The 12907-nt window shown below is 40.9% G+C and overlaps 1 protein-coding gene across 1 annotated transcript; it reads left to right on the top strand.

Moving 5' to 3' along the window:
- Nucleotides 1-580: 580 nt before the first annotated feature.
- LOC308080734 (F-actin-capping protein subunit alpha-2-like) lies at nucleotides 581-11243 on the top strand. Its single transcript, XM_080422689.1, has 10 exons — nucleotides 581-676; nucleotides 3796-3859; nucleotides 3970-4021; nucleotides 4715-4772; nucleotides 5823-6029; nucleotides 7837-7916; nucleotides 8066-8144; nucleotides 8248-8319; nucleotides 9696-9758; nucleotides 9902-11243. The coding sequence occupies exons 1-10, from the start codon at nucleotides 638-640 to the stop codon at nucleotides 10040-10042; spliced, it is 855 nt and encodes a 284-aa protein (XP_080278815.1). The 5' UTR covers nucleotides 581-637; the 3' UTR covers nucleotides 10043-11243.
- The last annotated feature ends 1664 nt before the right edge of the window (nucleotides 11244-12907 follow it).

Raw genomic sequence — 12907 nt, 5'->3', positions numbered from 1 at the left:
CATATTAAACTTTAATACACATTCATTTGTGGGTTTTGACATGACTATTATTGAGAACCACTGGTTTAAACAACATTAGGAAACAAGACCAAATAAGCAAACAAGTCCAAAAAAACGCAACAAACAACTTTACAGATAAACAAGCCCAAAGTCGCTTATAATAAGCGGACATGGCAACGCTAAGACCGACTTCTTCCTGCTTAAAGACCCGGGGTTGCCAGGTTGCAGATTGTAAAGCGGCGATGTTACGATTACCGTCTACTTTTTAGTTTTGAGGTTGGCTTTAATGGTCAAATAGATAATAGGTCTGCTATTTTCAAAAGATTTTTATACATTTGAAAACTTGTGAAATGGGACATTCACATTCTGCATAATGATCTACTTTCTACTTTTGGTACTTTAAGTACATTTTGATGCCAATCCTTTTGTACTTTTACTCAAGTATATTTTTAATTCCAGACTTTTACTTCTAAAAGACTATTTCTACATTGCTGTATTGATACTTTTACTTAAGTAAAACATGTGAGTACTTTTTCCACCTCTGCCTCTTTTCCTTGTTGTGGGTGTTTGTGCTGGGTGGAATCACGCATACCTGGCAACCCTGACGGTCGCTTTGTTAACAGTCTGATGAGGCAAGATGGCAGATTTTGAAGAGCAGCTCACCGATGAAGAGAAGGTATTACCTTGTTATTTAACGATTCTACATGCGATGGACATCCTCACATGTTAGTGATCGATGTTCTTTGAAGACTTTGTCGAGCAGAAACGGCAGCTTCATTTAGCTCAGCTATAGTTGTATATGGGCAGAGCTAGCTAAGCAAGCCCATCTGGAGGAGCTCAACAGCCAGGCAGTAACCGGAAAACTCGCCCCGAAACACAGTCGCCCCCATTCCTTTCGCGGATCCGCTCGGCCCCAGAGGTCCTTGTATTCTTGCATTCGTGTATTTGTTTTACTGAGGATAAGGTCAGAAATAAGTTTATATTTAGGCATAGGTTACTGAGGTTAAGACAAGTTAAGGAATACATTTAGGTTTATGCATAGTTTACAGAGGCTACGTTTAGGAATACCAGGTGGCGACCGTTCCGAGGTCGCCGGGAGTTGCCCCGGGGCGGGGCGACTGTGTTTTGGGGCGAATGTTCTTGTGTTCAGTCAGTGTAGTACATGACAGTTCAGTGTTGTTGCTCAATTTCAAATACAATGTCTGTTATTCAGGGGCCGTGGCTGTTTTAATTTCCCATTTAACACGTTCGGTCGCTGCAGTTGAGTCCGTGTTGGTTTTAATGGGACAACAAAGTTCTTTATGATATACAGTAGCTGTTAAAGAAGTTAGCTGACGCTAAATCAAAGGAAGTCAATGTACTTCCTGCATGTAACTGTTAGGATAGTGACAGTGCACCATGTCTCCCACACCCATCTAGCTCAGACCAGTGGTGGAAAAAGTATTCACATGTTTTACTTCAAGCAAAAGTATCAATACTGCAATGTAGTACAAAATAATTGGTCTCAAAATGTACTTAAAGTACTCAATGTGCAGAATGTCACATTTCACAAGTTTTCAAATGTGTACAAATATTTTCAAAATAGCGCAACGCATTGTGAGCTTGTAGATGGGCTATTTTCAAATGTATATAGGGCTGAAGTGGTTTATGTATGTTTTGTAATAATAGTAAAAATCTTCAAAGTAACTAGTAACTAATGTTATTGTTTTAAAATAATTGTAGTGGAGTAAAAGTACAATATTTGCCTCTGACATGTAATGGAGTAGAAGTAAAAGTACTGACAATTGGATACACTCCAGTAAAGTAAAAATAGCTCAAAATTGTACTTAAGTACAGTACTTGAGTAAATGTACTTCGTTACTTCACACCACTGGCTCAGACCTGTCAAATCCACTGCTAAATCTAAGAATTAAGTTCCTTCCCACTTCTGTGGGCTTGCAAAGACTGGTTTTTGTTACTGCATGCTGCTACTTGTTGTAAGCTAATGCTTGGCATTCCTAAGCCAAAATTGTTGGCGACCCTAATGGTACACCAGGCCCGAAGTGACTCCAGAGGACATGCTGGTATAATTAGCTTATTACACTGTATGACAAAATGATTGAAATCCACATTTTGAATATCCTCCAGGTAAAGTTACACAAGATAGTATACAGGAGAAGTTGTATAATCATGTGTCACTACAGTGCATCTTGATGAACCTACTGTATATGGATGTTTCTGGGCAAGAAACTGAATTAACTCTTGGCTGTCTTCACATATGAAGTCAATTTTGATGGTTGCTGAATAGAGCACATTGACTACTTGGAACAAGAATGGATCTAGGTTACCCACTGAGACACTTGCTCTTCAGATGGACAATAACTCAACCCCATATTTAGGTCATTGTCAGCTGCAGCTTGAGGCCAAATATCCAATGGAATGGCTTTAATGGAACACCCACAATGACATTTAGCAGTAAAGACAGCACTAATATAGAGGCTATGGTAGGATTGGAGTGGCCCCACTTGCGTAAGCTTATGTATAGTTGATTTAGAAAATGGGAGGGGTATGTTAAACTATTCATGTGCTTGGACTGGTTTGATTAAGATTGATTCTTTAAGTAATCTACCTGTACCAACCAACCATTGTTGGCTGTTGACAAAATGCGAGTGCAAACACATATAGACTATTTTCATGCCTGTAGCCCCACTGCTCCCCCCACCCATGCTTGTCTGTGGCTTTGACACCATTATGCTTACACATGCATACAGGCTGCTAAGAAAAGCCCTCGGGTGACAGATCCTGCTTGCCATCTAAGGAAAGGCCAAAGTGGAGCTAGCAAGTCTGCAGTCAAGACCGCTCTCTGCTTCACTCTAGTGGCTGTTCACCTTTACGGTGTTGCTGAAGCCCAGGCTGTCTAGTATAGGTTTTGTATACATACTGTACATGCATAGAACTCACACAACTCACATACATGTATGTGAGTTGGCACTTCCGTTTTATCAACAGTCAACAATGGGCAGGTAGATTACCTGAACAATAAAATAGATTTTACCTCAGGCCATAAAAAAAATGCATCAGTCTGCACAGCCAGGAAATAAATGGTGAAGTGAAGCACACAGAGTGTGAAAGTACAATTGCAGTTAAAAACTTCAGTTCAGCGGATAGCTTAGTTAAAAAGAAAGGTAAAGTTAAAATTACGTTTATTCTATAAAAATGCCAACATGTTTCGGTTAAGGTCTTCATCAGGGCGAGAACAGTTCTCTTTCTTTTGAAGTCTATATTCCCGCTGATCCTTAAAAAAAATATATATCTTTATTACGGTAATATCTGCAAGTTTGACAAGTCAGAGCAGTTAGACATTTTCTCCCCTTCCCCGTCCCTCCCCCCCACATAATTATCGCTGTCTTACTTTCTTTTACAAAAAGACAATACAAAAAATTAAAGAATAAAATAAAAACCTTCAACACACTTTTAATATTTTTTTTTCTCCTGTGAGCACCCGGTTGGCCTCTGTTTTTTTTCTCTGAATAGCTTAGTTACACTAATTTAGTTTTTGTGAAGCACTTTTGTATAGGTGAAGTGGCCTATTTATAAAGATCGCCATTTCCGTTTAGCCAAAGGAGTCATATACACCATTACCATTGTAGTTGACATGCCCACAAGCAGCCAGCCTATAGTGCAGCCATGCTATTGAAAATTGCATTGTGATTTGACTGGCTTTGTTCACAAACTGCACACATTAATTACGATACTACGATAATAGGCATATTAAGTTCTTTTTAGAATGGTAACATTACAATGTATTTTTCGCAGGTCCGTATTGCGGCAAATTTTGTAATCCATGCACCTCCAGGAGAGTTTAACGAAGTCTTTAATGGTGAGTCTGCTTTGTGATTGAACTCACTTGAGTGCACCATTACAATTGCTCACATTTAATTGGTTACACAACACAACTGGTTAATGCTTCCTATATCTTATTATTTTCAGATGTGCGACTGCTGCTTAACAATGATAATCTTCTCAGAGAAGGTGCAGCACAGTGAGTTGCGTTTGTTTCTGTGTTACTGTGTCTGCACATTTTAAAGATACATTGGGTGTGGATAGTGTCGTGTATTTGAGGCAGTAAACTGCGTGTTATCAGGCCTAGCTGGTTGTAACAAAGTAGACGAGAAGAAGACGCCAGGTTTCCAGGTTCTGATCATGATTCGGTTTATTCAGCAACAAACAAACAGCATCATAGCAACAGCAGAAGGTCCAGGGGCAGGAGCCCCTGAGCTCCACCAGCAGCCTCACGGCGTGTGACAGTACTCCCTAACTAGTCATTTTACAGTCACTCTTTATACACTGTAGCTTCACATTAGAATGCAGGCGGTTCATGTGGGGTGGGGGTCAATGAGAGCCCCCACCTGTTGATCAAGCTCTGAAGTCCTTTGAACACTAGCAAATGGTACTATCTCTCTATCTGATTAGCAACTGTATGTCAGGAAGCCTAGACCTGATGTCTTCAGGTTACAATGGAGATGTAAATCACACTTCACACCAGGGCAGAGTCCCTGATCAGCAGACGCCAGACTGGGTCTGAGTCAACAACACATTATTCTTCTTACTATAATTCTATCTGATTTTTACTTGCATACTGTTCAATAACTACAAGCCATACGGGCTAATATATAGCACTTATGTAATTGCTTCTAAATCGTGTGTCCATATTTGTCCTCTCCTTTGACAACAGTGCGTTCGCTCAATACAACATGGATCAGTTCACCCTCGCCAGCATTGATGGAGATCAGGCAAGTCCTCCATCCTTCCTTCTATGTGTGTGTGTGTGTAAACAAAAAAAAAGTGTGTGTGCAAAAAAAGTTTTGAAACTTAACTTTGGTTGATTATTTCTCCCCTTCAATAATACCAATTGTTATTGTATTTTATATCGTTCAATATGCTACTGTTGGCATTCGCTCTCATTTTGAGCGACCTGCTGGCAGGTGTGTGACTGTGACCTGAGCATGGGTCCTGCAACTTTGACAGAGATATGTCTGTGGTACCAATGTGCAAATCTTGCCTGTACATCTCTGAAAGAAAGCCTATGGTTCCTCAGTGAAGCAAGGGTGAGCAACCGGTCTTCTTGGGGCGTTGTCTTCCTACTTTGTGGTCTGTCTTTGACTTCACCAGTCTCACAGAACTTGGTCCTAAGTTTGGAAATGGTACCAGGCCTGACACCAAATAATGCTGCCACTCTGTGTAACGGAACACCAGCTTCCACTTGCTCTATTGCACAGGCAATTTCCTGAAGGGACAAACGTGGCATCTTTCCATGGGGGCAGTGTTGCTGCTTGGAGCATACACAAACTCAACAAAGTTGCAGAACCCATGCTCAGGTGCCAGTCACATGGGAGAAATATTCAACAGAAGTTAAGTTTCAGAACTTTTTTTGAGGAGTTACATAATAATAATAGTGAGTGTTTGTAACTGTGTATGTATATATCACCCGGGTGTTAGTGGTTGCCTGAGCTTATCCAACCACTATCACCCGGGTGTTGGTGGTTGCCTGAGGCCGTGGTAACCAAAGGCTGTGGTATCCACTGCTCAGCTTTGATCGATATGCTAGCCCTCGACTGGATAACCTCGGAGCAATGGCGAATGCCCAGGAGATAATTAATCACATACCCATAGGCTTATTTATTGTCAAAGAAAAAAATAAATAGCATTTGATCAACATTTGAATTTAATAAATGGGTGGATAGAAACACAGTTGTAGCAGATTGTGTGGTAGAATTCTCAGCTGAGCGGACACTTGAGCTTATTCGGGTGCAAAACCGTTTCCCACTATTTCCTCCCCATAGGTGCTGATCACGGAGCATGGAGACCTGGGCAACGGGCGCTTCTTTGATCCATCCAACAAGGTGTCCTTCAAGTTTGACCACCTGAGGAAGGAGGCCAGTGACCCTCAGCCCCATGAGGGCGAGGCAGCCCTCGGGCCATGGAGAGATGCTTGTGATGCTGCACTGAGGGCCTACGTCAAGGAGCACTACCCTAGTGGAGTCTGCACTGTAAGCTCCAGCTAAATATCTCTGCTTTTTTATGTTAGCAATGCTACACATATGATCACGAGCAGAAAACCTGCTCCCCCCCTTTTATTATCTTAAGCTAGTTATGACTAGCCTGGTAAACCCTCCCTCCGGAAATCTCATTTCCATTTGATTTCAGGAGTGAGTCTGGCCTGATCGCCCATTCTGCAATATTGGCTGTGGGCTGGAGTTGGGCGGGAGTAATACCGTTGATTGACAACCCCTTCAGCCAATGATCGTTGTTCCCCTTCAGCCAATCAGCAGACCTCCAGACTAATGTGACGCAACGAGACTTTTGAGACGGCCATGCCCAAAATAGGTTGCCTTATTCGGATACATGCGTGTCACTGCCCGCCCCTGCCGTTTCTCTGAATTTTAATTTTTAAATAGGCTCTGTCATGATTAATTGACCACATATATGAAGTTAAACAACTCAATTCTATCCAAACGATATCTTAAAAGTAAATTCTGTGCGTCAAAAAAGAAGTTTGAGAGCGTTTTATAACCGAAAGTAAGAAGTGAAGGCACTCGCACAAACAACAATGGCTGCCGTTCGTCTTTTGTCGGCTGCACTCAGGCTGCACTCGGCTTCATTCGGGCTCACTCGAACTCGCCACCTGATTGGCCAACTGTCGCTGTCAATCACAGAACGATGAGCGACGACGCTGATAGGCTCGTCCATTTGGTGTACGGGCTAGAAACGCCCAGACAAGCCTTCAGGCCAGACTCACTCCTGAAATCAAATGGAAATGAGATTTCCGGAGGGAGGGTTTACCAGGCTAAGTTATGACCCCAGGACGCTGTGAATATGCTGTGTAACACCAGGAGACTCATTCATAAAAATAAACAAATGCTTAAGGGTCATCTTTAGAGAAATTCCCATAGAAATCAAATGTGAGCCATGGACAAAGTCCGATTTTATGTGCGTCTGTTTGTCAGCTGTAAACGGAAAACTCATCTACAGTCTAGCCATTAATATACAGTATGTAGTTATTGTAGTATAGCCTGGTTCACAGTGGGCAGCATGTTTTAGAGATGGCTGACTTCCCTCTGTGAATGAGGAATCCCAGAGTCGAGAGTACTTTGACAGGTACCGGTATGGCATGGTTACAGCACGTCCTCTCAGCATTCAAATCAGCATATAAATCTGACAAAGTGTTTGTTGGGAAATGAAAACGACTTCTAAGCCACTCATCATGAACAAAAAAGTAATTCCTGTCTGAAAACTCGTTCCCTCCAAAATGCATGGTTGACAACAGCTTCCAATAATGTCAGAGCAGCGGATTTCAGTTTGAATTCCTCAGACCTGTACCCGTGTGCTCATATACAGAGCACACAGCTTTCTGTGGTTCAGAGGATACGCACTCCCATTCCAACAGTATCCAACTTAACCAGCAGGAAATTCACTTACTGTATGTCGAGTCTGACATGGAAATGGACATACTGTACGATCATTTTCACTAAGGTTGTATGAATATATACTTGATCATCAGTTTGTACATAAGTTACTGAAGATTTGATCTTAAAACCAGTTTAGGAATTAGACCCCAGGATGGCACACACAAAAATGTACCATCTTGCAGTCAGTGTAGAAAATAACACTTTTTGGAATGTGCAATCATAAAGAAGCCAGCACTGTGAAAAGAGGTTCCCTCTAGACACAAAATCGATATTTCTCTCAGGTGTCTACTGTCTACTGTGGTAAATAATGTAGGAGGGGTAAACTAAATGAATGGTTTTGTTGAGTATTGAGCATGTCTTTGACTAGACAATGTCTTGTCTGTCGCAGGTTTATGGGAAAACGATTGATGGCCAGCAGACCATTATTGCGTGTATTGAGGGTCATCAGTTTCAACCTAAAAACTTCTGGTAAGTTTACTGAGGCTATTGATCTGGTAGTTTAACCTATTAATCAATTTGACACTGAGAATCATCTTCTCTTTGTCATCATCCTTGTCTTCCCCACTGCTTATGATGTATTATTATTACTACTATTACTCTGTGATTTCTCTTTCCAGGAACGGTCGCTGTCGGTCTGAATGGAAGTTTAGCATTTCCCAATCTACAGCGCAAGTGAGCGGAGTCCTGAAAATACAGGTATGTTTTATTTCAATAGAACTAGTCACAGTGTGCCTTTACTGTATGTGTTGATTTTTTACAATTTGTTATAACAGCAGTGTCCTTCCACCATCCCATCCAGGTACATTACTATGAGGATGGAAATGTCCAGCTTGTCAGCCATAAAGATGTTCAGGAAGCACTGACCATATCTGTAAGTATGGTGTTTTATTCAACCGTTAGTGCTACTGAGAGGAGAGAAAGATATGACATTCACTTTACCCTATTTTCTACAGTTACGTTTTATTTAGGCTTAAGCTTCACCACTTAAACTCGGTATACTTCATTCATTGAAGTCCCCCAGTGGTCTATCCTTGGCCCATTCATTGTCTCCCTCTACACCAAATCTCTTTGCCGGAATTAGACGATCTACAAGCTCACAAGCTCTATTTTTGCTGAATGTTCACCTATTATGACATGCCCAGAATAGGGCCACTATTTGTTTATAGATAGCTAATCTCTCAAGAACAGATTCTGCTCTGCGTTGGAATCTGTCGGGGAGGTTCGTCATAACGTGTACGCACTGCCTACAAGTGGGCGTGCCTTCAGATCAGGAAGCAGGCCGCGCTTTACCCAATCAAATGTAGTGGGCGGGATTCACGTGTCCGTCGATCCTTCCCCACTCGAAACAAACCGAAACTAATTTAACAATAGCGTCCGCGGAGCAGACAAAACCACGGAAAGATATTCACATTTTAACTTACTCTTTCATCATAGAAAGAAGTGGGCTTATAACCAAAACGATCCATGTTCTCTGGGAGAAGTGGTGTTAGTGTTCCGTGTAGAAATATTGTTAGTGGGAATGAAAACATAGTCGCACCACCGGAAGTGATGCGCTGAAGGCAGACCAAAACCCCGGTTTCCTTGCGCACCGGTGCTACGTTTTCTTCCTCTCAGAGCCAACTGAGATAGTATCAAACAGCAGAGGTCGCTGTTTTTCCTTTTCAGTTGGCTCTGGGTTCCCAGATTGATAGATAGCTGGTTAATAGAAAGCTGATTGGTGTAAACATACAGGGCCCTATTTTGCACATCTTATTTCCAGGTCTTATGCGGTAATTAAGTAATAACGCCGCCGTCTTATGCGCAATCGCTATTTATGACGGGCATGCATGCACTTGGACATCTCTCCTTTCAATGTTTCTTTCTCTTTTTATCTCACAACTTAACTCACGGAAAATAGCACTGCGTCTTGAGCTGAACTTAAAGGGAATGGCAGCCGATACTCTGATTGGTTTGATTAAAGTAACGCCTAAACCACACCCATGACTAATTCATGGCCGTTTTAGCTTCTACCGCCTTGCGCAATGCAAAATTTACCATCCTCAAAATAGCAAAACAGCACTGACCACACCTTCAGGTCTTCAGTTAAGACATAAGACCTGCCGGTAATTAAGACCCGCAAAATAGGGCCTATAGTATAAGTAAGAGATTTATGCATTATCTAAGCAGAATTAATCTTGTGTGTGTTTATGTTTGTGAAGCAACATTATGTTATCCCTCTCATGTTGGATGCATTCTATGTTTTGACAGAACGAGAATCAAACAGCAAAGGAGTTCGTGAAAATTATTGAGGATGCGGAGAATGAATACCAGGTAATGAAACGGAAACGACTATTTCGATCTGGTCTTCACCAAAGATGTTGCCATCGAATTCACATTTCACTTCAACAATCTAAAGTCTTGTAACAGGGAATGTAACACCTTTGTACTTTTTTGTTTGTTTTTGTTTTTTGCAGACGGCCATCAGTGAGAACTATCAAACCATGTCCGACACCACGTTCAAAGCCTTACGTAGACAGCTCCCAGTCACGCGCACCAAGATTGACTGGAACAAGATCCTCAGCTACAAGATTGGCAAGGAGATGCAGAATGCTTAGTGACAGAGGCTGTCAGTGCATTTGAACCAAGAGGAAGAAACAAACGGGCACGACTGAAGCAGACGCTTGTGCAAAAGATGACATTATACAGTAATGTCTCTCTCTAAAGACAGACATATTTTTAGTTTCGGTTTTTGCCAGGGAATGATTGCTTCCATGAGCGCCAAGAGGCAATGGCTTCATTTCAAAAGGACTTTGAATGGTGCAACTATAGCTCAATTGCAAATATGTTATTTTGAACAACCAAGGCCTTTGGTGACACTGTGAAAGTTCGGGTAATTCCCTGCCACACGCATTCAGACACACTCAATATACACACTGTTTTGACCTCAAGGCTTGAAATTGTACACCCCTTCCCCATGCCTTTCATGTAGCAAACATTTCTTCCAGATAGCATAACATAATGCTAGAAGAGCTTCCATTGCCTAAATTATTTTTTAAAAACAAAGGACGATATGCAACGTGAATCTCTTCTGACATGAGGGAGACTTGACAGCACTAAATTATATAGCTTCTTGTTCCACTGAATAATTATCTTTGTGTCACTCTGGCTTAATGTCATTAGCCAGGGGGCCTAATTTTACCCCCACACTTGTCAATGACTACATTTTGCCTTCCTTCTCCTTGACTTGGGAGTGGTAGCTCTTTTTGTTCTCTCTAGAGTAGAGAGAGATTTCAGTTATTGAGGTGAATCAATAGGTCCTCCTTACCTACTGTATCAATAGGCCCTCCCTGCATTAGAATATTTCCCACTGTTTGCCTTTAGCTTTTGCTATATTTTTTTATACAAGATGTAAGTACAGACATTATTCAAAACAAATAAAATTTGCACCAAATATGTTGTAACTATTGTGATCATTACATTTGTGTTAACATCATGCTGATTATGGTTTTCAAAGAGCCTAGGTGTCAAACTGTATTTTCTTAGATAGCTACAGTACATTTTGTACAACACAAATGTGTTGCGCTTTGCATTTACGTACACTCAACATATAAATCAGTTGTACCACACAGACCAACCTAAGGGAAATATAGGTGATATGGGAATTTGGCAATGCCCTTGTACTGAAGCACATATAGAAATGTATCAATCGTTATCCTTTTTGTCATATTTAATCTGTACAGGTTATGCATTTCCTGTGTCCAGCAATGTCTGTGATCAACTGTGTCAATGAAAAATACACATTATTCTGCCATTGTTCTTCGTGCGCATTGTGAAGTTATTGTGTCTACATGCCTTGAGTTATTACATCAATTACATCCTCCTGTTTTGTCCTATAATGCAGTGACTCACGTATGCACAAATCCACTTTAGATGTCAGCCCATGGCATCTATTGCAGATCTATAGACCATGTCTACAGAATAAATGTTGATGCAAATTACACTTATGTTTAAAGGATTATGCCATGCATACTGTTGAGGCTCTATGAAGTTGCATACTTTTAAACCCCCCCCCCCCCCCCCCCCAGGGAACTTGATAAATGTCTCTTTGAAAGGAAGCAAACTAAAGATTCTAAGGCCTGTAGCAACAACTGTCTGTTACCACAGTGGGTAGATGTGGTACTTGACCTACCTTGGTTTCAACATTTTTCACCCTCATTGGTAACTATCCAAGGAAGTCCAATAATGCAAATGACTTGTCTCAAAAATAGTTTATTAACAATGTGTTCACTATCAAACATTCGCTACAACACATTCTGTTTACAAAGCATTATTACAATGGCCATAATAAACCTGGAACCTTTATCATTTGAAATACTTGAAAGTTATACAATACAGAACAGAAGCGGTTCCCAAAGAAGACGTGTACAGTATATACTCTGTGTCTGTGTGCGTGCGTGCTTGTGTGTATTTGTGGCTAATGTGTTAATCTAGAATGTAGAGACCCACAGTTTATTCATGCAGAAATGAACACCTTAAGGACATGTTTTGATTTAGCGTTAATGATATGTTCAACACTGACTCTGCTGCTTTAAGGGAATGCTCTCAAGATGCTGTGCTTTAGAGCTGTAAGCTTACAGGCTCTGTCACATACTGTACTGCATATATGATTGCGCTCCTTTAATTTGCCTAGAAATCATTGGCTTTTCAACTTGGCAAGATTCTTGAATCTTGAACATCATGTCACAGGACAATTTACTATGCTTTCATAGTGTGCTCATTGTTGACACTGATGCGCATAATCTACAGCTTAAAACACGCTATATCCATAAAGAGGTTACTTGAGGTAATGAGAGTATCACTCTGGTACTTGTTTTTGTATTTGCAAACACTGCCCTGAAAACGTTATTGTGTAAGGCATAGGAACATCTAACTCTGGATTATGTTCATCTGTTTGGCCAGTAGAGGGCATCAGACTGTATATTATAAAATGAAATGAATGACTACTTGATAGAACCACATAAATATAGTGACCTAGCCAGCAGCTCTACTTCCTTTGCTGGTATAATGAAATACCATACACTTACAATGCAACATTCATATTGTTGTCAACAAATATCACAACATCTACCCTCCTACGGACTAACCACAAGACACAGTAAATACATGTAGACATGTGGGTAGATGAGCAACAGAAGAGGAATGCATGAAGAGTCTGAGCGAAAGAGGACAGTCACTGGGCCTTTCAAGCATTGTATTCCAAGCCATTATATTTTCAAGTCATGTTCACAATGGGGATATTCTGATAGGATGCATAACAGCAAAAAATAGGATCAATGAGCTCTGCCATGTCTCCAAAAGCTACTATAGGACAGTTCTGTTTTTAAAACAAAGTTGTAAATGACCTTAAGTGCCATTGACATGACAACTAAAGAAAATTGTGTTGAGTGAAATAGATAATAAACAGCAATGAGCTCAATATC

The sequence above is a fragment of the Gymnoscopelus braueri genome (assembly GCF_963280865.1).
Source record: "Gymnoscopelus braueri genome assembly, chromosome: 3".
Taxonomy (NCBI): domain Eukaryota; kingdom Metazoa; phylum Chordata; class Actinopteri; order Myctophiformes; family Myctophidae; genus Gymnoscopelus; species Gymnoscopelus braueri.
Note: the sequence above shows the minus strand (reverse complement) of the source record. Positions and strands in the feature narration are given on the sequence as shown.